The sequence below is a fragment of the Mustela putorius genome, unplaced genomic scaffold (assembly GCF_011764305.1).
Source record: "Mustela putorius furo isolate JIRA1106 unplaced genomic scaffold, ASM1176430v1.1 tig00003909_pilon_pilon_pilon, whole genome shotgun sequence".
Classification (NCBI taxonomy): Eukaryota; Metazoa; Chordata; class Mammalia; order Carnivora; family Mustelidae; genus Mustela; species Mustela putorius.
Window position 1 is genome coordinate 27,404,669 of NW_025422057.1, and position 24,669 is coordinate 27,429,337.

The 24,669-nt window shown below is 37.9% G+C and overlaps 1 protein-coding gene across 3 annotated transcripts in view; it reads right to left on the reverse strand.

Annotated features, from left to right (window-relative positions):
• Positions 1 to 4,067: 4,067 nt before the first annotated feature.
• SLF2 (SMC5-SMC6 complex localization factor 2) overlaps positions 4,068 to 24,669 on the reverse strand; it is a 47,664-nt gene continuing 27,062 nt past the window's right edge. For all 3 annotated transcript variants that reach the window (XM_004749471.3, XM_004749470.3, XM_004749472.3), the window contains 9 exons: positions 20,010 to 20,112; positions 19,216 to 19,392; positions 17,241 to 17,338; positions 16,139 to 16,226; positions 14,794 to 14,925; positions 14,260 to 14,337; positions 12,578 to 12,664; positions 9,971 to 10,039; positions 4,068 to 7,392 (listed from right to left, as the gene is read on the reverse strand). In XM_004749471.3, the coding sequence (XP_004749528.2) occupies positions 7,357 to 7,392; positions 9,971 to 10,039; positions 12,578 to 12,664; positions 14,260 to 14,337; positions 14,794 to 14,925; positions 16,139 to 16,226; positions 17,241 to 17,338; positions 19,216 to 19,392; positions 20,010 to 20,112 (868 nt within the window). In that variant the 3' untranslated portion in view covers positions 4,068 to 7,356. The remainder of the gene's footprint in view (positions 7,393 to 9,970; positions 10,040 to 12,577; positions 12,665 to 14,259; positions 14,338 to 14,793; positions 14,926 to 16,138; positions 16,227 to 17,240; positions 17,339 to 19,215; positions 19,393 to 20,009; positions 20,113 to 24,669) is intronic.

A 24,669-nucleotide genomic window follows, 5' to 3' on the forward strand; every position in this document is an offset into this window, starting at 1 on the left:
CGGGATCTGGATTCCCAGCTCAAGAGCCTCCAGCTGCTTAGTCCTTCAGCTTGAAGTCTGAGTAGGTCGGGCTTGGAGGGATGAAGTAACAGCCTGCCCAGAAGTTCACAGAGACAATGCTGTTTTTCCCGATAAGTAAGCCACAGCAGTTTGCGCTTGTCCACTCAACCAAACCTTACAATAACTGGGGTTTACCTCTCAGGGACTGGGTCACTCAGATAACTGCCTTTCCTTCCAGCTCATGTTCAACATCATTTTTACTCCAGGTCTTCCAGTGAGCTCTCCTCATAGGCAATCAGATATCCTGTCCCTCTGGCTCAATCACCTCACCTATAAGGAAACTAGAAAGCCCCCCTCAGAATCGACTCCCCAACCAGGGGAGATCCCGGATGGTCCTTCCATGCAAACTTTGTGCTGCAGGTTGCCAGCAACTCAGACTATACACCTTTGCCTCATGGGCTGTCAAACCCTCTAGGGTCTAAATCAAACCAGGGCTGTAGCTATGACCTGGCCTGATCCTCCCCCTTCCCTCATCCGTGCCAGTATTGTAATAGGCCCAAGACCAGGACTAAAATGAGGAAGGCCACAGGGACACAGATAACCGACTCTTGCATGTGCCTGGGAGTCAGAGCTCTGGAGAAGCAGAATTGGTTAGGAGAACAGGCAGATACACGCTGGCCTGAAGGAGGGTGAACAAGATTCAAATGGCTCTGTCATTATTGAACTAAAAGGACTCTGGGAAAGACATGCCATCGCTCTTTCCTGAATTCCCCACAGCTCAGTTTGGCACTTCATCAGTCAGTCTCGTAGTTTGGGCTGCCGTGTGTGACTGCAGATCGCTAGACAGCAGGGCCCACGCTACACTTCCGCCTCCCCCAGCGCTCTGCAAATAGGATGTGTGTATGTGGAGGGGGAGGTAGCTGGGAAGAAATGCTTATGTTAAAGTATACACACACTGTTAGACTAGCCAGCTTCATTTTAAAAACTGTACCCTCTTTCTATCCTGAGAGATTCATAGCTCCATTTTATAGATGAGAAAACAGGCTCTAAGAGGTTAAGTGGCTGGCCTTGAAATTCTTTCTTGTTTACAGAGAGGATATAATCAGTTCTGGAAAAGCCTGAGAAGAGGGAAATGGGGTACACCCGAAGGGGAATTATCAAAGGCCTAAGTGTGCAAGTTCGTGCACAGATGTGTACTGGAGGAGAAGGCAGAAAGGGGTATGAAAGAGAAAAGGGAATTTAATGTGATGGGATTGGAAGGTTGCTAGTGGGAAACAGAAGGGATAGTTTGGGAGGGACCATAGAAGAAAATCCCAATAGAGAAAGGAAGTCCAAGCTGGGAAGTCCAGGAAAGACATGGCTAAGAAAAAGAAGTCTGTAGTCCTGTGGGAAAGTGGATTGGGGGTGGGAGTGGGAGACAGCAGAGGGAGGGCCGGAAGATGGCTAGTCCTGCAGTACCAGACAGGAGACTGGACCACAGGGGCCCAGTGGGCTACACGACACAGCTCCTCTTGTTCTCATAGAACTCACGGTGCCCACTTCAGGTCCCTGTGCAGCTGCAGTGATCAGGTGGCGGGCTGAGCATCCCACTTGCGCCTATACCCTGTGAGGCAAGCCTTTCTCCTCAAAGGTGCCCAGATGGCAGACTCAGAACCTCACACGTTTCAAATGAACAAAAGGTGTGACAATGCGGAATCCCAGCATGGCGCTTCCTGATAATAGAGATTTACATCACAATCCACTTCTCTCTGCCGGTCTCCACTTGAGGCTCAGAACCTAATGATCGGATGGGATGGCAATTAAACGGAACTTTCTGTAGAAAGCTTCTCTGACAATGCTCTTCTCTGCAAATCAAGCTGATAAAATATGAATGATGGGAATACTGACAGTGGGAGAGACTCAAAATCAAAGGAAGAAATGAATCCTAACCTAGCCACTGAATTTGTGTCCTGGGACACAGGCAGGGCATTCTGTGAGCTGGTTCTTTCTCAGCCTTCAAGTCACTACCCTGGCTGCTTCCCAGGGTGGCTAGGAGAGGATCCCATCTGAAAAGATTCTGGTGTATGACTTCACAAGCACAGACCGTACAATGTTGTTTTGTTTTTGCTAGGCTATTCTCCCCAACTCCGCTGTAAGAAAATGCCTGTTGTTCTCTGCCACCTACACACCAGCATTTGGCTCCAGGCTTCGCACAGAGCAGCTACTCACTGTATAGCAGGGATCCTAGGTGAAGGGGGTCGGTATGAACTCCTGAAACTCGAGCAGAGGTTCCCTGAGGCAAAGAACTCTGGCCTAGTCAGGTTGTCCTGCTTCCTGTCCTCTGTGGTTGCATTTCGGTTCCTGCTTTGCTGTCTCCACCTCTGGTTTGCCCAGCACTCTCCCTTTAGGTGGCGTGATCTTTATTTGGGCCACATACACAGCTGAGGTCCTTCTTCAGTAGGGACTGTCACCAGGGCATCAATGCTGTAGTCTCTGTCCCACTGTGCCTCAGAAGCCTGTTTTGCCTGTTAAGTTTTCCTCCCAGCCAGTCGTCTTGGAGTCAGACCCAAAGCTGGGCCTTCTGGCTTGCCCTCTCTTGACTCCAGCCTGGGGAATGGTTAGCAAGGAAAAGGGAGTGTCAGGATATGACAACTGATGGAAAATCACCACCTACCACCCCTTCTCAGATTTGGCATGCTGAGTCCTAAAAAAGTCATAAATTTATATATACATGTGTATATATACATATATATTTTTTTCTTTTTTAAATTTTATTTATTTATTTTTACCAGTAGAGACAGAGCTGGACAGAGAAGGCTCTGGAGCTGTCAGAAGGAAGAGAGCATACCTACACTACAATTTTAAGGTATGGTTTGCTTAGATGTCAGTGAACCAAGTGCCTTCATTCAACTTATTTTTTTAAGTAATCTCTACATCCAACATGGGGCTCAAACTCACAACTCGAGTAGCATGTTCTGCTGACCAAGCCAGCTAGGTGACCCTCCTTAAGTTCAATTTTAACTGTCATCTGAGAAGAGCTTCAAATTAGAGGTAAATGATACCTAGCATATATGCCAGGCACCTTGCTACATACTTTTCATGCATTATTCCCTTAATCCTTATAAACTCTGAGATAGACACATTATTCCTTTCAATAGAGGAAGAAACTAAGGTTCAGATAGGTTAAGTAACTTGCCAAAGATCAAACGGTTGGTTTGGTCAATCTGGGATGTGAGGTCAGGACTAAGGTCAAAGTCAAGGCCCTGAACTTGCACAAGGCTATACTGCCAGCATCCCAGTACTTAAGGCAGTACCTTTGCTTTTGTCTGGCTGTTACTCCCACACTCCTCTACCCCAGTCAGAAAAATGCTCACAAGTGGTCTTCTCCAAAGCAGTCTGTCAGAAGGGAGAAATACTGGCATGTTCTGGAACCTGAGGCCTCTGGCAACCATGCCTAGCCCTTCTATGAGCTCATAATAGTTTCTCCTGTGAGTTGTCAACTTGTGTCTCCCTTTAGCTGGCATACGCACAGCTTTATCTGCCTGGCAGGTGCGAGGTGGTCCTGAGCCCTGCTTCTGTATCATATGGCTGCCCCTTTCCTTGACCTAGGCTCTATAACAAGGGAGCCAGGTCAAAGGGATTTCTTTCTAGTCCTCTTTGGCCAGTAACAGTATTTGCACCCAGATGACAGAAGGTACTGAGAGAGATCTGTTTGTGTTGTTCATCATGAGAGATCTGTTTGTGTTGTTCATCACTGAATCCAATTCTCAAGAGTGCCTAGCATGTAGTAGGTACGCAATAGTTGTTGAATCATCCGAGAGAATGAGGTAATGTAAGAATGAGATTACTGAACTGCTGGCCACAAATTATGCAGCACATTATTAAGTAGTTTATGTAAAAGTGAACTGTGTACAACTATAGCTTTATGTATTCCAGAAACAAGCGACATCAAGCCAAAAAACCAGACTGAAGAATCCAAAGCAAGAGGAAAAAACCAATCAGTTTAAAAACTAGGGGGCAGGGAAGAAATAGGACATTCCAGATATTTAACCGTCTCCCACTCCCAAACAAATATTACCGAACACATGTTCAAACTGAGAAAAAGCATTTTTAATAACACACACATACATTCATGGGACTTTAAACAAGATGTAGTAAAAAAATCTTTAAAAAAAAAAAAAGAGAAAAGAAATCTGCATTTACTTGTAAACTGCCTAAGAGCTGGTGGAATAACTGGCTGACAGGACTGCCCAGGGAAAGCAGATGCACAGATGACCAGGTGCCCCAGCACTGTAAATGAGCAAGAAATAACCATCGCAGAGCACGCTCCACATGCCCAGCCACCAGTACCCTATTGCCTCCTTAGAGACAAACCAGGACAGTCTCTTCCCTAATTTTCTAACTCAGTTACTTGTTATTGGGTCACCTCTTAAATTTTTTATTTTTAAATTTAAAAATTACCCTTGGTTTAAAGACTCCACGCATTATTACTGGCCAGTCCCCCACCAACTATACTTGTTTGGACAGAAATAAAAATGCAAATGCTCCTGACTGAGCCTGGATGACAACACGCCTTTTTTCTCTCTCTTACATCTGGGGAGATTTTTGTGAAGTCAAAAGCAAGCTATTATTTGTACTTCAAAACAAAACCAAAATGCCAACCTTCCAAAAGGTGACAAAGGCACCACTGCCGTCAGAAGATAGACAGGAAATGTACAAATGCTGTTACTTTACTGCTACATCAATGCATTTTGTGCATGGAGAGCCTCTTCACTTAACATGATATAACTAAGGGAATTGTATTTTCCGATAACAAGAAAAGCAGTTCAGAAAAGGCAAACAGTTAGTTACACACAAAAGCATAAACACTTACAAGTACCTTAATTTTCAGCTTGCAATAAGGGTAATAAGTTTGACATACATATCCAGAAAATTAGACAAGGTTATTTTTGGCACAGTAATATTGCCAAACACACCACCACTCAGTGCAAGCTTTGTTTGCCAAGTCCCAAAAGTGGCCTGACATTTTCTGTGCAATGAACATTTTCTCGCCCCCCACTACCATCCCATTCACGGGGGTACAATAGCAGGAGGGAGACAGAACATGGGGACTCAAGAGGGAGAAGGATAATACTTGATTTGGGAGAAAAGTCATGGGTTACTGTGCTAAAAGAGAATCATCCAGAATTTGTATGAGAACCCAATGCAAATACTGACTGGAGTTATGACCTGGAGATGGAGACATCTACCAGAGTCATAAATACAAGGGCTCAAACTGATGTCTGGCCATTTTTAAAGGGACAGGTGAAGTATTTTTCTCTAATGAAGAAAGACAATTAAAAATAGAGACTTTTCTTACTGGAACTGCTAAATAAAAATGTATCAAAGTGGTTTTAAATTTGATGAGCAGTTATCTCTTGAAACTGCAATACAAAAGGGTCACTTAAAAAAAAAAAACCTGAATAACCCACTTGTCCCCCCGTCAATGTACACGATTAGAAAATATTTACACACTGTAATTACAAGCAATATAAGCAGTATTTTATACTTTGAGTTTTTGTACACTTTACACAATGCAAAATGAGAAAAATATGAACACTTATAAAATTACACACAAATAATGTATCTACAAAGTATTAAATTACAAAGAGTGAAAGCCCCCATTGTTGGGCAGATAGATGCCAGAGTTTCAAGCTTCTGTCAAATAGAACTCTTTGTATCTATCTCATTAACCATAAGTGGCATTTTCTAATAATACCCTTGAGAGGTAGTATCAAGATAATAATATTCTTACCAGTAAACTCAACACAGAATAAAACTTTTGTTGGTCTGACTCTTGGAGCCTCATTCAGTCGGGGTTCTCGGGAGTTGATTTACGTCTTCCCTATAAAATCTCTAACTGCTCAATGCTTGACATGGGCTCAAAAGTTACTTATACTATTGTAAATGATAAATTTAAGATAAAATGCTTTTTACTCCTAAGCCTCAATTTAGAGGTAGAAAGCTATTTTTAAAAAAATTATTATCTCCCCTCTCAAACCATAAATCTCAAGTCCAATTCCCTTCCTCTCCATCATCTCTTCCCCCACAACTGGAGACCTCAGAATGCTCAGGAAAGCAGTGTCATCCAAGTCAATATTGAAGGAAAAAAGTTGTTGACATTCTCATTCAAGAAACAAACCCCCGCCCCAAAAGGGACACTCAGTCAACAAAAGAATTTTTCAGTTAGTTAGTAAGAGTCTATTACTACCAAAGGCTTCAAAGGGCCCTTGGGCTAAGACCAGCATGTGCACTTCTACTAACCCTTCACCATTTAAACCCAAGGATGGCTTTCCAGTGTTTAAGAATATTTAGAGCAGCTGTGGTTTTCAAGTGCAACAAATTTAAAATACAAGCACACACACACATACACACACACACATGCACACACATGCGTGTGCAATGTCCCAAAGAATAAACACCATCCAGGTCTCTGCCAAGCTTATATACTCATGAAAGTAAGGGTTTTGGAAACTTGTCCAGATCTTTAAGCTTCTATACTATATCTGTAATATGGCTAACCAAGGGCCAGGATTCTAAGATTTAGCCAAGATTCTAAGATTTAACCAGTATTTAAAAAATTATATATACATTTAAAAGGAATCCAAAACAAACTGCTTACGAATGTTTTGGCATGAAAACAGAGACACTATTTTATAGCTTAACTTCTTCCCCTTAAGGGGGATCTGGCAATATACCAAATTTCTGATTCTTAACTGTTTAAATGTATTTTAAAAACCTTACAGATTTATAATCTTGAATAGTGAAGGAAAATGTATGTATTGAAACCTCCCTGTGGTTTATAGCAATTACAGAAGAGATTTATTCTTTTTGTTATTAATCTCAGTTCTAAGTCTTCTTTTTGAGTCTTAAAATAACCAAGGGCAAAATGAAACCCAACTGGAACTTGGTCTTGACTTCCATGTCCAACTACTCAAGTTGGTCCAAACCCTTTCCTACATACTTCCTGTGATTATCCAAGTGCCATAAATACACCCCCCCCCCAAATAAAAGGATAACTGGCTTACAATTTAGCAAAAGAAGTTAACAGGGGTAGGTTAGACATGCAACTATTAGTTGCTTCTACCACTCCCCTCTTGTTATAGGATGCTGCTCTTTTTAAAATGTCAGTTGCTTTAAAATTAAGCAGATCATGTTTCATATCTGCTTTAGAAATGGCAATTTCTTCATTACCAGCTTCATACTAGATATTCAAGTGGCACATTTGCAGCACATTTTCTTAGCATTCCACTGGAGTTTGTAGCATTCTTTCTACTCCTCTAGGAAATGATCTTATTGAATTTCTCTTGGTTCATATTTTTGCTGCTTCAAATCCTGTTATGAATCTGGTACCCAGAAGTCATGAAGCTGCCCCTAGAAAAGGGAAGGGGGAAAAAACAGGATAAAGAAAATCAGATTATGTATTAATCCTTATAAAACTACTAATCATCAAGGGCGCCTGGGTGGCTCAGTGGGTTAAGCCGCTGCCTTCGGCTCAGGTCATGATCTCAGGGTCCTGGGATCGAGTCCCGCATCGGGCTCTCTGCTCAGCAGGGAGCCTGCTTCCTCCTCTCTCTCTCTGCCTTCCTCTCTGCCTACTTGTGATCTCTCTCTGTCGAATAAATAAATAAAATCTTTAAAAAAAAAAAAAAAAAAACTACTAATCATCAAACAGGATTTTGCTAAAAGAAGTAATAAAATCTTTATATTATATATTTCTCTGAACATTTATGGTAATCAGAATTAGTTTTCACATTTTGTGGTCCAACAATTAACAATTAATTTTAAGAAAGTACAGAATAAGTGCAAGATGTTTTCCTCACCAACACACACATGTGAAGGATCATATTTAAGAAATTAAATAAAATGTTAAGGTGACTAACAGAAAAGTTTTGGTATTAAATTCATTTATTTTAATACCACATCAGCAAAAGATGGCCAGGCTAAAACAAGATCTTTTGGGATCAGAAACTGAAGTTAACAAGAAAACATTAGTTTAAGACTTCTCAAAGGCTGTTCTCAAAGAGCAGGCATATCTTATTAAGGCCAGTAACACCAAGAGATTCAAAATACAGAAGAGTTGAGATTACTTTTTCTAATTAATCTTCAGTGCTCCTGTTGCTTTGACATAAACTATAAGCAACTTCTAGGTCCTGTCTACTAAAATTATGGTTCTTGGACCAGCAACACTGCCATAAATTTGAGAACCTGTTAGAAATGGAGCATCTCTCAGGTCCCACTCCAGACCTAACGAATCAAAATTGGCGTTTCAATAAATTGATGCCTATACTCACATTAAAATTTGAGAAGCATAATTTTAGACAATAATATATCCGTTAGTTTGTAAAAGGCAAATTTATAGTATAGCAAATGTAATACCAGTTGCTTACACAATGCCCCTCTTAAGCAAAGTCCCCTTAGATAGGATACCAAAAGCCTAACAAATGGAAAAATAATAAATAAAACTGGACTTCATCACAGCTAAAAAACTTTTGTTCTACAAACGATACTATCAAGGCAATGAAAAGACAATACACAGAATTAGAGACTATATTAGCAAATTATATACTTAACAAGGGACTTGTATTTGGAACAAATGGAAATTTTCTACAATTCAATAATAAAAAGATAAAAAGCCCAATTAAAAAATGAGCAAAGGATTTCAACGGACTTTCTCCAAAGAAGCTACATGAATGGACAGCAGGTATATGAAAAGATTCTCAACATCATTCATCACTGGGAAGTATGAATTAAAACCACAATGAGGTTCTACTACCAACCCCCTACTATAGCTATAATCAAAACCACAGATAATAACAAGTGTTAGCAAGAATGTGGAGAATTTAGAAACCTTATATATTCTGGTGGGAATGTAAAAAGTGCAGCCACTTTGGAAAACAGTCTGGCAATTCCTCAAAACATTTAACATAGAATCACCACACAACCCAGCAATTCTACTCCCAGGTATACAACTAAAATATTTTCATTTGAAAACATGTTCACACTAAAACCCGTGTGGTATTGTTCATGGAAGCATTATTTAGAACAGCCAGGAAGTGGAAGCATAATCAAATGTCCATCTAGTAAGTGGATAATTCATATAATGGAATATTACTTGACAACAGAAATGACAAAGATGCTACAACATGGATTCACCTAATATTATGTGAAAGAAGCCAGTCATAAAAGACCAAATAGTATATCGTTTGACTTAGAGGAAATGTGAGTAGGAAAATCTATATAATATAGACAGAAAAAACAGCGGTCACCTAAAGGCTTGGGGGGAGCTGGGGATAGAAATACAGGTGGTTGGGAAATAGGCAGTAGCTGCTAATGGCTTCTGGGATTTCTTTCTGGAGTGACAAAAATGTTTTAAAGTACGTTAAAACATTTGGTGGTGGTGGTCACACAACTGTACGTATACTAAAAACCACTTTTTAAAAAATTTTTAAAAATATTTTATTTATTTATTTGACAGACAGAGATCACAAGTCGGCAGAGAGAGAGAGAGGTGAAAGCAGGCTCCCTGCTGAGCAGAGAGCCTGATGTGGGGCTCGATCCCAAAACCCTGGGATCATGACCTGAGCTGAAGGCGGAGGCTTTAACACACTGAGTCACCCAAATGCCCCTAAAAACCACTTTAAATGAGTGAAATATGATACATGAATTTTATCTCAATAAAGCTATTAAGAAAAATGCTCCCCATGAAATATCAACCACCTTTGAGGCAATGTGACATTTTAAAATGGGCTCAACCATCTCTGGAAATAAGTTAATAAACAGAAAAGCAAACAAAAACTAAAAACATACACACATTATTATACTGGAGTTTGCAGTTTATCTTAAGATATCTAGAAGAAAGTGCTGTGTAATAATTTATTTCAAACAACATAAAAAGTTACCATTTAGCAAAACTACTAAGAATAAATAAAAAACTTTAATAAAATGACACCTGAGTAGGCCGACAGTTCTGGATTATTTCCTGCCATTTTCCATGTATCCTGGCAACCAGGTCTTTTACCTTAAAAACATCAAAAAGGGGAAAAGTAATCAGATCAAAACATCCTTAACTAAAATCCACTTAATGCTTGATAAAAGATCTGATAGTTGTGACAGGCCCACACCCAACAATTCAATTTAATTTCTGCCAAGAAAGAAAAAAACTGCTCTTTTTCTGGAGGGGCTTTCAAATCACAGAGATTAATGTAAGACTCCTCGATTACCATAACCTAAATTACTGCATGCTTAGGACTCTATTTTCCCATTAGTTACTAAAGATCATCCAGAAAAAATGTGCTCCTTTCCTGCCTGCAAGATACTTATATTTTCAACTTGCTGGCTTTTGAACACCCACATAGATAAGCTCAGGTGTGGGTTTGTTATAGGGCCCAAGGCTTTGACTGTCCTTATCTTTCCAACTTCTATTTGAAAGACTCAAGGCCACAAAAAATGGCTGTCATTTGTTCCTTTCCACATGATCAGAAGATCCAAAATTTACTGTTCTGCCTCTCCACATTTCTGCAAAGTACTACAAAACCCCTTCAAATACAAGGTATATTCCTGTGTTTGAAGGTTTAGTGAGTCTCTGCATGAAACTTAAACTTTCCTACCACTCTAGAGATTCTCAATTAGCTCTTAAACATAACTGCTTAAGAAAAATGTTCTAAACAAGTCAGGAATTTTATAGCTGTTTTAAGTTTATAAAATAAATTAAAAAGTCTACTTTCTTCTCCATTTAGAGTTCAGCAGATTCAGTTTCTCCAAAATAATCACCTTTTCTATTACAGGTTGTGAAGAGGCAACTCCTCAGCAGACCATCCCCCAATGCAATTTCCATAGACCTCTTGTGTCTCTCTCCACTCTAAGAGAAGCCCTGGCACCAATCTATACAGGCTCCTGGCTTTAAGAAACAAAGACCTTGGGTGGTCCCTTTTTAGCACATCTGTCAGCAGTAGCTACTACCACCAAGTTCTACGGGCCAGTAACTCTAGTCAATGTTCAAAAGAATGTGCTTTGAAACTATGGTTTCCACTCTTAAGTCAAAGAGCTATCCCCTACATATTTCTGAAAATCTGCAATCTGATACAACTTCATTAGGTGCTCATCTCTGTATTTAACTGAAATCTACTAAAATAAATACACATACTGAATCCAAATGGGCATTGCTGAAATGATTAACCTTTATAGCTAATTAATTTAAGATATAAAGTTACAAAGCTGAAACTTCACATTTACTGACTTATCCAAACACAATGGCAAAAAAGAATCAGCTTTACATTACAAATGCTAAAAGATGATTTGGAATAAAAAATCCTTAAAAGTTTTTTTTAAAAAGTGTTCAGTGTCTTAGGTAAAACTGTTAAAATCACTGTTTTAATACTCAAGTTGCTTTCCTAACTCTATACTCATAGTCAGCTTTTCTACTGTCTTTGAATGTACTAAACGCTTAAGAAAAAAGCTTATTAGCAAGCTTACTGCTGAATCATTTCCATCTTAGAGCTCAGACTGGGTGAGCAGGACTTAGAAACCTGAAGAATCCTTCTTTAACACATTCTCTAATGGATCATTCAAAGAACAACAGCTAACCTATTTCTTCTCCATGAACAAAACAAGTTTTCAATTGTCACAAAATTGTTTTTAATCCCTGAAACTAATTTTGGCATAAAAGTCTTAATTTGTATAATGACAAAATAAACTTACTAGTGTCTTTTTTTTGGGAAGATATTATTTGTCAGAGAGCGAGTGCGTGAGCACACATAAGCAGGGGGAACAGCAGGCAGAGGGAGAAGCAGACTCCCTGCTGAGCAATGAGCCTGATGTAGGACTTGATCCCAGGACCCTGGGATCATGACCTGAACTGAAGGCAGAAGATTAACTGACTGAACCATGCAGGCATCTCAATAAGCTTCATCTCAGTAAGTTTCATCTCCATTGGAGATGGAGGCATCTCCAACGAGTACTGGAAGAACTTTCTCTTCAGGTGTCAGGAGTTTTAGAATTGAGTATAGTAAAATGAAAAATACATTTGTCTTGAGATTTTTTTTCCCCTTCACTTTTTTAAAAAAAGTTATTTCTTCACCCAATGAAGGGCTCAAACTCACAACCCCAAGATGTAGAGTTACATGCTCTACTGACGGAACCAGCCACGCACCTTTCCTTTCACTTTTAATTTAGCTACAAGTATTTAGTAGAAACTAACTTCTGTTATTAATAGAGAAAATCGTATTTCTCATTTATATGCTCTTTTTAAAAAAGATTTTATTTATTTGAGAGAGCGAGAGCCAGAGAGCATGAGAGGGGTAAGAGAGCATGAGCAGGGTGAAGGGCAGAGGGAGAAGCAAATTCCCCGCTGGCGGGGGGGCACCCCCAATGGGGGGCTTAATCCCGTGACTCCAGGATCATGACCTGAGCCAAAAGCAGATACTTAACTGACTGAGCTACTCAACCCCCACCCCCTTTTTAAAGGGGTGCTTCTCTTCCTCAAATATTAATGTAATCAAAGCTAGACAACAATGACAACAAAAACCCCTAACATTCCTTATGAAAAACACACACTTACTTTAGTTCTGTAAAACAGCCTTGCATCTTCTCTAATATCACACTTAACATGCTTTTCCAAAGCTCCACAGAGGTGCACGAAGTGTTTCTGTGCAAAACAAACATGAGGGATGAAAACAACTCTGAAGCATTGCAAATTAACACAGGGATGGTGCCGTTAGAACTAGCAATCATTTAAAAATCTACACTTACTATATATATATACACACATATATATACACACTTACATACACATATATATACACACACATACATACATACTGCCAGCCGTAAAAAGGACGAGATTTTACCATTTGAGACAAACAGATAAACAGATAAACCTACAGAGTGTAGACATCAGAGCATAGATATCATCCCAGTTTATACATTAGGAGAGTTGCCCAGGAAGTATTAAAGAATTTGCTAAAGTTAACCAAGACTGGTAGTTAGGGAAAAGCCAACCATTTAACCTAGGCTTCCTGACTTCTAACTCAAGTGCATTCCTTTTACTATCTCACAACTGCCCTAGTAAAGGAGTACCAAAAATACTCCCAGTATTGAATTACCAACAACCATCCTTTTACCTCAGTTCTCAACTCTCAAGGTTACTTATGAATTTCTTAACAGCAGTAAGTAAAAAATATCATTCATTTTATAATTTTGTTTGCTAGAATGTATCTAAGTCTCTAAATCCAGAAATGCTAAGGGAAATAAATCAGACAGAAGCCAACAAATACATGATTTCACTTTTATGTGAAACCTAAAAAAGAAAAAGAAAAAACAAACAAAAAGCAGAAAGAGACCTATAAATACAGAGAGCAAACTGAGGATTCCCAGAGGCTGGTGGTGGTGGTGAGAGGATGGGCAAAATGGCTGAAGGGGAGTGGGAGGTATAGATTTCCAGGTATGGAATGAATACGTCATGGGGATAAAGGGTACAGCATAGTGAATACAGTCAATGGTATTATAACACACTGTATGGTGACAGATGGTAGTTACACTTGTGGTGAGCATAGTAAAATATATAAACCTGTTTAGTCACTATGGTGTTCACCAGAAACTATAACATTGTGTGTCTACCTAAAAAACCAAAAAGCAAAACAAACAACAAAACCTAAGAAAACTCCATATGAACCAGTGTTATGTCCTTTTCACAATGACAAAGGAGATACCAAGTTTTAAAACAGGTTGGAATATCCACAGTATGAAACACGATGACTTAAGAACTTTCCCTAGAAGTATGGATTATGGTAGTATGGGAAGGACAGAATAATTCAAAATGAAAATCGTACCACGAGGAGATAATTAAGAAATGCATATATCAAGTACTCTGACTTAACATCAATTTAATTTTGAAGGCAATATTTCTAAAGGGGAAAAAAAGTGTAGTGGGTGAAGAGATGGAGAAAAAACCAGCTAACAGCTGGTTTGGTGACCTTTGGTATCTTATTAATGTATTACACTATTGTCAAGTTAGGATGATTAAGCTACACTCCAATAAACACAACTAACATGCGCAAATAATTCTTGCCAATGATATGTTGCAAAGTTTCTATATTACTTCTCTCTTTCCAGTGTACACTGGGATTTCTATAGCAAACCCAAAGTTAACTTTTACAAAGTTTTCTTCTATATAAAGAATATTCATTCATTCCATCAATAGTGACATTTAATTAGCAACAAAGAACACTAAAAACTACCTACCCGTTGTCCAGAAGAAAAAGAATGAGAACAACTAACTTCACCAACTAAATGAAGAAGAATGTAGGTCAGGTAATATGCCTGTTAGAGAAATAAGTGAAACAAACACCCATGAATTAGCTAGCATAGATATTATCCCAGTTTACACATTAGGAGAGTTGCCCAGGAAGTATTAAAGAATTTGCTAAAGTTAACTGAGCCTGGTAGTTAGGGAAAAGCCAACCATTTAACCTAGGCTTCCTGACTTCTAACTCAAGTGCATTCCTTTTACTATCTCACAACTGCCCTAGTAAAGGAGTACCAAAAATACTCCCAGTATTGAATTACCAACAACCATCCTTTTACCTCAGTTCTCAACTCTCAAGGTTACTTATGAATTTCATAACAGCAGTAAGTAAAAAAATATCATTCACTTCATAATTTTGTTTGCTAGAATGTATCTTAAGTCTCTAAATCCAGAAATGCCTAAGCTGTTGTTTGGTAACTGGCCTCAGTTATACTCAAATGTACTCTTTTGAGGTATCTTGCCCTGGATACCTGCTTTTCGAGTTCCAAATGAAGACTATCATCAATAGTGCCATTTGGCTGTTCAGCCCTTTTCTTCAAGACCATTTTCTTCAACAAATCAGAAGGCTTCATTTGCACAAGATAGCGATGTAGGACTGATATCTATCAACAGACAGAGAAGAAACTCAACAATATTAAGTAATACAGTTGCTCGCTCTTAGTCTACTTTTTTTTAGCAGTCCTCTGTTCATTTTGCCTTCTCTAATTTTATCCCTTTAGCTTTCTTTATAGTCCAGTGATACCCAATTCTCCTTTACTAAAAGTCCTCATTTGCTTAAAAGGGATTTTAAATTAAAAGGTTCAATACTTGTAATTAAGGATAAAAGCTTGAGGAAGAGACTGAATGGCATTACAATACAGGCCACACAGAATGCTTTCTCTGTGGAATTATTTGAAAGTCAGCAAAGCCGAATCTCCCTATGAGTAGAAGTCACTGAATTCTAAAAAGAATTCTTTTGATGAAAGTAAGTATCACTGAAAGGACTGACAGCCCCATATACCTGAAATTAAGTCTACCTGAGCTCTACTAACGAAACCAGTTGCGCCTTCCAATTTCTTTGTCCCACAGTGCCCTGTGCATACTTCTATCGTTGTTCTTACTACATTATACTGCAGTGGTTTATTTTGTTTCAACCTAGATTATGTTTCCAAGAGCAGAGTCTCTAATTTCATTTTTTTATTCCTCGGATCTAGTAGAGAACAGAGCATCTTGTACTGAATTGCAGTTCACAGAAGAACACATCTAGACCGGTTAGCTGTTGAGTTTTAAAATTCCAATTATGTGTAGCCCCTGTAGCTCCCTTAGTGTTATTAAGGTTTGTAAAAAGCTTTCAGGACCTTTCAGTGAAGCTTCTGTTGGACACATTTAAACCCACTTATCTATACATGATGTATTTACTACTGAACAATTACTAGAGGACAACCATGTTTAAGCTCTATAGTTTAAGGAATATTTAATATTAAAACAGGTAAAAGAGGCAATTAATGTACAATAGTTCTGCAAGTTCTAATCTTGTGATAAAACTAACCTTGATAATTATATAAATAGTCCTACTTATAGAACACATTTTGATTTTCCCAGTATTTATACATTAGTTCATCTAATTATCCACTACCAACCTATATGTTACTGAGTATTGATATCATGTCCATGTAATGGACCTTATTAGTTAAGTACCATTCCAAAGATTATATGAATAATATCATGCTTGAGAACTGAGATCTAATCCCAGAACTTGACTTAAGAACCATCGGTTTTCCTTATACCTCCCTACCTTTTCCATTAATGAAAAAAAAACAAAAATACTATTTATACCTGCAGATTACTGGTATTAGGGATATCTTCATGTTTCTCATCCAAAAGCTTTGAAATAATCACTAGGCTGAGGCACTGTCTTAATTGCCTGGAATTAGAATTTAAAAGTATTTAGAATGCATTTTAATCAATACTGTTTGAGAAGCAAATGAATGAGCCCAAAGTTCTTCTAACTGGAAACACAGCTAGTGTTTCAAGAGAAGACAGTATAACAACTTATAAACTTTAACAAAACAGTAAAATTTTCACGTAAAATATTTGTACATAAAGTTAGAATTGCCTGCAACTCAGGCAAATCATTAAGAATCTTTATCTTTGGGGGCGCCTGGGTGGCTCAGCGGGTTGGGCCGCTGCCTTCGGCTCGGGTCATGAACTCGGAATCCTGGGATCGAGCCTTGCATCGGTCTCTCTGCTCAGCAGGGAGCCTGCTTCTTCCTCTCTCTCTGCCTGCCTCTCTGCCTGCTTGTGATCTCTCTCAAATAAATAAATAAAATCTTAAAAAAAAAAAAAAAAAAAAGAATCTTTATCTTTGGCCCTGCTGATTTACTGAAGGAAAATTTTATTGCTCACATTTATGTTTACTAAAGGAAAAAAAAAAAGAAAAAAGCTAATTCATCCATTTTCATGATAATGTGCCACCTGTATTAAATTATAAGATAAGCTAAAATTAAAAATCAAGAGTATCGGGACACCTGGGTGGCTCAATTGGTTAAGCGGCTGCCTTCGGCTCAGGTCATGATCCCAGCATCCTGGGATCAAGTCCCACATCAGGCTCCTTGCTCAGCAGGGAGCCTGCTTCTCTCTCTGCCTCTTCCTGCCACTCTGTCTGCATGTGCTCGCTCGCTCTCTCTCTGACAAATAAATAAATAAAATCTTAAAAAAAAAATAAAAATAAAAAATAAAAAATAAATAAAAAGTATCACAAAACGATCTATGTTAAGGATTAGAATCAGGCTGTCAATGCCTTTTCCCACACCTGACTAAGAAATAAAAGACTGATCTAACAATCAAGGAATGATGAAAGGAAATAAAGGACCCAAAAGTATTTCAATAATGTAAACACAAAAATTTTTCTTAATGTTTAATTCTCAATTTTCAATACCTTCCACGTGATGTCCAGTTAGGGACCAGCTGTACCAACCACAGAAGATTGTGCGGATGATTAGACAGCTCATTTATGGCCAGACAGAGTTCAGGCACCTGAAAAAGAATGAGCAAGATTTTCCAAACAGTTAAGTGGAACGAAGTCATTCACATCCCTTCTTGTCCTATGGGAGCATTATGACAAAAAGAACACTCATTTTTAGAAACTGCATGAAGTCTAGAACCTGCTAAAAAACATACATGGTACACAGACTCAGTTTTATCTTCAACTTCAGAACACACTGAACAGATATATATTTATCAGAATTTCACCTGGCTTTCATGTTTTGTTCTACGTCATACCTATGTCTATATCTAAACAGTCCTCCCCAGAAGAAAACAAATCTAAATCTAAATAGATCTATCTAATTTAAAATTTATTTATTTGTGAGAGAGAGACAGTGCGTGCTAGTGGAGGGAGAGGCAGATGCAGAGGGAATTCTCAAGCAGACTCCCTGCTGAGTGTGGAGCCGACTGCAGGCTCCATCCTAGGACTCTGAGACCATGAACTGAGCTGAAATCAAAAGTCAGATGCTTAACTGACTGAGCCACGCAGGTGCCCCTAAATAGAGCAAAATACAAATACCAGTTTCTAAAGGTGTATAATGAGAGCTGCAGAAGATCATACATGCTCCTGACCTGGGATTTCTTGCATTTTAGGGATCCTCAACTATTTCAGTATTTAAAGTCTAACAAAATTACTTCAAAATAATCTCTGAGTAAGGGAAGAAAGTATGGGATGAGGGTAACAGACGAGACAAAGTTGATTATGTCTTGTTTTTTTTTTTTTTTTTTTTTTTTAAATATTTTATTTATTTATTTGACAGACAGAAATCACAAGTAGGCAGAGAGGCAGGCAGAGAGCGAGGAGGAAGCAGGCTCCCTGCTGAGCAGAGAGCCTGATGTGGGGCTCGATCCCAGGACCCTGGGATCATGACCCGAGCCGAAAGCAGAGGCTTTAACCTACTGAGCCACCCAGGCGCCCCTGATTATGTCTTGTTAATTGCTAAACCTGAATGGTAAGTAATTATGGGTTCATCATACTTGTCTAATTTTGCACATTTGAAATTTTCCATCAAAATGGTTAAAAAATATAATTCTTAAAAATCTAACAATTATACGTTTACCCTTAATATCGCTATAGGGGTTCAACTCAAATCTTTGTTGTGTGTGTGATTTTGCTTCATCATTTCATGTAGGTCTCTCCTCAAAGGTAACTTAAGAAGGGCATTCCCTGGTTGCCTTATCTGAAACAGCAGAAGATTACTTACTACCTTGCTATTCTCTATACCCAGGTCCCACTTTATTTTAATTTGTAGCACTTTTTACAACTTGGCATGGTATTATAATATATATTTACCTTATTATTTAATTCTCTAACTACATAAAACTGCCATAAAGGCAATGTATTTATCTTTTTCCAGGGCTGTATCTCTAGCACTTACATTAACGCTTGGTCCCCACTAAATGCCCAATAAACACATTTTTTTTTTCCAGTTTTAAAGAAGATTCAGTTATCATAAATTTAATACAGTTCCAACAAAAGTAAGTCCCTTCTCCGTTTATTTTTCATCTGCCAGAGATATTTTTTTAAAATTAAAAAAAAATTTTTTTTTAAGATTCCATCCATTTATTTGCGAGAGAGAGAGAGAGAGAGAGACAGACAGACAGACATTAAGAGGGAAGGAGGTCAGAGGGAGATGTAGACTCCCTATGGAGCCGAGAGCCCAACTCGGGACTCAATCCTGGGACTCCAGGATCATGATCTGAGCCAAGGTAAGTCACTCAACCAACTGAGCCACCCAGGTGCCCTCTGCCAGAGATCTTAACTGAGCTTAGAAACTATTAATTCCATATGTACTATGAAAGTCAAATTGTGACAGTATACAAAAAACCAACACTAACACCAATATAACAGCTTTAAGTATGGTTACCTTTGTGTTCCAATCTCTAATGTTTTTCATCAGATTTATCAGGAGGCTTTGAAAGTCCACTAGAGGAATCTGTTTCAGCTGTTTCTCCAAACTCATTTTAAACAACATTAATATCAGCAACATTATTTCACGATCCTGGTAACCTTCTGGATGTATAGATGTACACAAGCCTAGAAACTGTGACAGAAGTACAGCGACAAAACAACTTAAGGAGATATATTTGGAGAGTTTAAATTATAAAAGCTTTCTGATAAAGAATATAAAAGAAAACTTATAGAAAACAAAACATCAGATGTTTAGAAAAAAGAAGGCAAGAAATACTTGTGTTAATAGTTAAATCAGGTGACACAATAAGTATTTTCTTCTCCAATTTTCATTTTTGAGATTTTTTTTTAACGGTTCAGTATCATTGACTTGATTCAGCCACTAAAAAGTTTTAACACTGTTACTAATTCTTAATCACTAAGTTACAAGTAATAACTTTTTTCTCTTCATACATTCAAATTCTAAAAAAAAGTACTGGTTCTAAAAAATAATTGGTTTCTAAAATCTTCTTGGGAAAGGTATCCTAGAACTATATTAACCTATAAAGTCCCTTTCACTCCTAATATTAAAACAAACAAACAAAAAAAACCCCAGCAAAAACAACATTTAATACAAATAATACTGCTAACAAATTTCAAAGATTAGAAATCACCTGGTAAAACACTAGTGATTTTGTTTTAAAACCACTAACCACAAAACTAAATGGTTCCAGTTCTGTGATAAAGACATAAAGAAGAGATTTTCCCTACCTTAACCACATTTAAAATGTTGGTTTCAGGAAGAGTTGAAAAAATTGGCTTACAAGATGAATCTTCACTTCCTTCCCCACCCAATGTCACCTGTGTTTCAGAACTATTGAAAAGAGAATAAAGCAATGTGAAATTAGGCACAAAATAATTATTTTAAGAAACACTGAACAAAAAGGTTTTGTTGAGGCATAATTTACATATAATAAAAGGAATATACCCATTTTAAGTTTTGATAAATATATATGTAGTAGTGTAACTGCCAACAGAATAAAGAAGTAGCAGAACATTTTCATTACCTACAGAAGTCCCTTCATGCTAGATCGAAGTCACTTTGCTATCTCCTACTCCAGGTAAACACTAATCTGAATTTCTATCTCTATGCATTAGTTTTCCCTTGAACAGCTACTTTTTATCAAGGCACTATCCTCATTGTTCTTGGTGTTAGAGAACTATGTAGAAGGTGGCTCTGGCTATAAAAGAACTCATAATAAAGGTCTCATGAATAGACAGGAATACAAAACAATTCTTTTTAAAAATTTAAAATTAACATATAATATATTATTAGCCCCAGGGGTACAGGTCTGTGAATCGCCAGGTTTACACTTCCTAGTACTCACCATAGCCCATACCTTCCCCAATGTCCATAACCCAACCACCCTCTCCCTACCCCCACCTCGGCAACCCTCAGTTTGTTTTGTGAGATTAAGAATCTCTTATGGTTTGTCTCCCTCCCAATCCCATCTTGTTTCATTTATTCCTTTCCTACCCCCCAAAACCCCCATGTTGCCTCTTAACTTCCTCATATTAGGGAGATCATATTATAATTGTCTTTCTCTGATTGACTTATTTCACTAAGCATAATACCCTCTAGTTCCATCCACGTCCGTCATCGCAAATGGCAAGATTTCATTCCTTTTGATGGCTACATGGTATTCCATTGTATATATATACACCACATCTTTATCCATTCATCTGTTGATGGACATCTAGGTTCTTTCCATAGTTTGGCTATTGTGGACATTGCTGCTATAAACATTCAGGTGCACTTGCCCCTTCAGATCACTACATTTGTATCTTTAGGGTAAATACCCAGTAGTGCGATTACTGGGTCGTAGGGTAGTTCTATTCAAAGAAACAATTCTAAGCACCACAGTTCTAGTTGTGGCAATCAGTGAGGTTCATGGAGGAGGAGACACATCAATATGGCCTTCAAGAGACATTTTCTTGGTTAATTTTTTGAATTAATAATACCTTCATATGGTTAAAGAACTAAAAAACTTCAAAAGGTATCAAGGCACAGTATACTGTGAAGAACTGTCTTCAGTCTAAGGCCTTTTGTCACCCATTTCCCCTCCCCATAATCACTACTAGTTTTAGTCCTTCCTTCCACAGGCATTTTATGTATATACGAATAATTATGTATTTATTTGCCCCCCCCTTTAAATGGCAGCACACTATATACTGTTGTGTACCTCTCTTTATTTCACTTAATATGTCTTCTATTTCCGTAAGTATGTATGAAAAGCTTTCTTAGTTTTTAAAGTCTCTGCTTGGTAGTCCTGTGTGTCTTCTTAGCTGTAAACCTCAGGCAAACTACTTAACCTTTCTGTGCCTGACTCGCCTGTAAAATGGGACCAAGAATACTATCTAATAGTTGTAGTGACCATTAAATGAAGTGCTATATGATAAGCACTTAGAACTATGCCTGGTACATAGTAAGCAATACGTAACCATTAGTAGTTGTGATGATGATGATCATTGTACCATTGTACCATGACTATCTTGTACAAGACTATCTTGCTCTTTTTAAAAAAGATTTATTTGAGAGCGAGCAAGAGTGACCACAAGTAGGGGTGGGGATGGTGGTAGCAGAGAGAAAAGCAGGCTTCCTGCTGAGCAGGGAGCCCCATGCATGACCCCATCCCAGACCACAGGATTATGAGCTGAAGGCAGAAGCTTAACTGACTGAGCCCCCCACTGGGGAGCTTCAGTGAGAGACAGAGGTAACATTCTGGTGAGCAGCCACTGAGGGTGGAGGTGAGGGATGAATACGAGGAAGAGCCAATGCAATGATGACTCCTACGGAGGAACCGCAAGCAGATCAATTTGGTTAAAACAAAAGGGACAAAAAAATAGAAAACAAGCCAAATTGTAAAGTCTTAAATACATGGTGTAAAGGCCTGAGAACATAGGAGAAAGAAGTTCAAGGCTATGTTTCATAAAAGGAATCCTACAAGTGAAAACAATAAATATCTTGGAGGTAGAAAGCCCCTGGAGAAATGGAGATCTTTTTGCCAGGGTTGGCATGAAAAGAGGATCTGAATTAGAGTAACACCGGTAATAAAAAAGGAAAAATAGCTGGGACATAAGCAGAGGAACTAGAACACAGGGATGTGAGAACTGATGGAATGCAGGAGAGAAAGAGGTTAGTTGTGACTCAGATTTTAAGTCTGTACATCTAACAGAGAAATGGTCAAGAAAAGAACTGTTCTCCTGTCCTTCAGCATCTTACTCTCCCTACCTGAATATTTAAGAGCTTTCAAACATTTCACACACCCCAACAAAAATGGTTAAGTTGCACGTGAGTCTTAAGTGAATAGAGTTGTGGTCATATCTCAGCAGGATTCAGTCTTGTACTCATGTTGCTTAAACAAGCATTTCATCATGGTTCACTCATCCCTTCACCAGCTCCTCCTTGCTTTCCTGTGCTTATCAGTGCTTACCACTATGCAGCAACGGTGACGTCAGCCACCACCCCACTGTAGTCAACAAACCTAACTGAGGCCAACTCTTCAACTGGTAAGTAACCAATTAAAAAAAACTATTTTGCTAAATATCATTTGTATGTATTATGTCTTAATGCATTCATTATAATCTTTATTTCATTATGTCCATTACAGTATTTGCTTGCAACACTGAAGAAACACTCAAATCTATTGCATACAACATACATTACCACCTGTTACTGATTTCATTAAAGCTTAAATAATAAAATAATTGGAATTTTAACTTCTCAATATAGGTGGTTTCAATATCTTAGTAATGTTTGGGGGAAATGGTTGTTTTTTTTGGATTGGCTGAGAAAGCATTCTTTTCCCTAGGGATAGAACATAGTCTTTATCTGAAAATTAGCTAGTCAACATATTTTTAGATACAGATTACATCTGAGCAAGAAGGGATCCTGTATGGATGGAAAGAGAACTATAGAGGTAAGTTTGGCAATAACAAGAATTTACCTTTTTCTCAGAAGTGAAGATGAGTATATTTTCATATTTAAGAACCATTTTTATTTCTGTGATCAGTTTATTCCTGTGTCCATTTTTCTAATAGGTTACTGATCTTTTTATTAATTTGAAACTAAACTTTTATCTGTAACTAGAATTGTTTCGTTCATACATACATGCATGAATATGAAAAATTCATATAAATATAGATCTCCCTCCCACTCCCTTTTGAGGTTTTTCTTTTGACTGTGTATAGTGATTACTGTCATGGCAAATTATTTTGGCCAAATAAGTTAATTTTCTTCTTAAGGGTTTTGAGTGTTAGGCTCATATAAAAAATCATTTCCCCTTTTTTAAGATTATAAAAACCTGCTGGTTTCTTCTATTATTTTTACAGTTTCATTGTATACATTTAAATCTTTGCTCTATCAGTTTGAGGTATGGATGCAAAATTTGTTTTTAGATAGCTACCCAGTTTTCCAAATAATGGATAATATGAGATACTTAATATCCTACTCTTTCATTTATGGAAATAGCATCTTTAACATTCATGAAGCATTTATATGTATTTGGTTCTATTTTGGACTTTTTTTTTCTACTGACAGAGCCTTGCACTTTGCATTTGTCTTATACTATTATCTGCTAAGGCCAGTCCTACCTCCTAACTCTTCTTTCTCAAAGCTTTTCTGGTTGTTATTTTTTTCCATATGACTTTAGAATCACTTATATAGTATCAACTCTCCCCTTTCCTATAAAATATCCCATTGGCATTTCTTATTCAAATATCATTAAGTTTATGGTTTAACGTCAGGAGCTCTAATCTATTTATATTATAAAGTTGAATCTTCCTGAGAGCATGGTACGCTCTTTCATTTATTTAGGTCTTCTATTTTGTCTCTTAGTAATGTTTATACACACACAAATACACACACTCTCTCTCTCTCTTTCTGTCTCTTCTATGTAAGTTTATTCCTAGGTATTTCATGTATTTTTCTTGCTGTTGTAAATGAAGTCTTTTCTTCCAGTTTATCTTTTTTTTTTTAAGATTTTATTTTTTTAATTTTTAAATGTAATCTCTATCCCTAAGGTAGGGCTCAAACTCATGACCCTGAGATCAAGAATAATATGCTCTACCAACAGAGCCAGGCAGGTACCCCTTCGATTTATCTTTTAGACTAGCTATACTTCATATATCTGAAGGTTATTAATTTCTCTTTTTAAACTTTGTACCCCAGCATCCATACCAACTTCTCTATTATTTTTTTTAAAGATATATTTATTTATTTATTTATTTATCTATTTGACAAACAGAGATCACGAGTAGGCAGAGGCAGGCAGAGAAAGGGGAGGAAGCAGACTCCTTGCTGAGCAGAAAGCTTGATGCGGTGCTTGATCCCAAGACCCTGAGATCATGACCTGAGCCGAAGGCAGAGGCT